General features: G+C 38.1%; 1 protein-coding gene across 1 annotated transcript in view; it reads left to right on the top strand.

The window, feature by feature from the left end:
- Nucleotides 1–1043, top strand: part of SARC_03640 (hypothetical protein) — a gene marked incomplete at its 3' end in the record, with an annotated part of 2986 nt that extends 1943 nt beyond the window's left edge. Inside the window, exon 3 of the mRNA XM_014302546.1 lies at nt 900–1043. Within this exon, the coding sequence (XP_014158021.1) occupies nt 900–1043 (144 nt within the window). The remainder of the gene's footprint in view (nt 1–899) is intronic.
- Nucleotides 1044–1220: the final 177 nt, after the last annotated feature.

The following is a 1220-nucleotide window of genomic DNA, read 5'->3' as shown; positions in this document are numbered from 1 at the left end:
TATGTATGTTTATTTACATGATTCAATGATGTACAGTTTCAATCATGACATCGCCTTGCACATCTTCCATAGGACATCTCACGAATGGTGGGTTGTTAGTGTCGACCTCGAAACACTGCAGTCTGTTCATTTCGCCTTATATTTGTGAAGGGAATTTTTGTAGGGAATCCATACCATATAGCCTCTTCATTGAGTAGAGTGGATTTATGAGGTCCTTATTCAAGACCTTGAAGAAATATAGAATGATACAAGAAGTTGGGAGTATCGCATAGGATGATCCCTTGTATATTCTTGCAGTTGTCATACATACTGATGTCATTTCCAGCCGAGTTTTGGCGATGGTGGTTCTACGGCTATCTCTGGACTTTGCTTCGAGCGTGACTTCTAAACATATATATCTCTACAGATATATCCTGCCGCTGCATAATAGATACAGAAATATATGTAGAACAGTGGTCATATATTTGTATGCGAGAAAGCATTCCAAAAAAAGCTCTTTACAACGTGCTGCTTTTTGAAAGGCTGAGCATCTCTTGTACGTAATACAGGTCTGAGTACGCCTGTATAGATAATTTGATCTGCACTCTCATTTGTATCACTGCTTTACACGTGTCGCACGAACAAAGCGCTTAGGCAGAACCTCTACACAAGCGCTGCCGATGATGGCATGAGACAGTTTATCACAAGTTTAGGAAATTTTTAGAAGTTTTATCCTATATTCAAACCTTTGCCAATGTCGATTAGTATATTGCACATTTTGGCCTTTTGTGGGGGCAAATAGATCAAGTTTCGGCCGAGTATATTTGTGGTCAGATTCAATTGGAATTAGAATTGGAACTATAGCTGCAAAGTGAGCTAAGTTATCGTATATATGGACGTTCATGGGTCAAATGTTACAGGTTGCGGCCGAGTACGTTCGTGAAAAAATCCGGAATTCAGATATCTTTGGACTCAAGGTCGTCACTGATGTTGCGGTACTTTCTGGTGACATGGAACTAGACCGTCTGAAACTATTCAATGTAGGTGGGGTACATGCGGATTAAAGTGATTTGTGTGTTGAGATTGACGTATTATTACAAGTCTCGTGTGGATGTTTCATTTGCTACACACATCAACTGTTTATTCATATTTGTATTATATATATGTATATATATATATATATATATATAGTCGACGTACTAAATGTATATATATATATAGTCGACGTATTAAGCTTTCTG

This window comes from Sphaeroforma arctica, assembly GCF_001186125.1.
Source record: "Sphaeroforma arctica JP610 unplaced genomic scaffold supercont1.190, whole genome shotgun sequence".
Classification (NCBI taxonomy): domain Eukaryota; class Ichthyosporea; order Ichthyophonida; genus Sphaeroforma; species Sphaeroforma arctica.
Note: the sequence above shows the minus strand (reverse complement) of the source record. Positions and strands in the feature narration are given on the sequence as shown.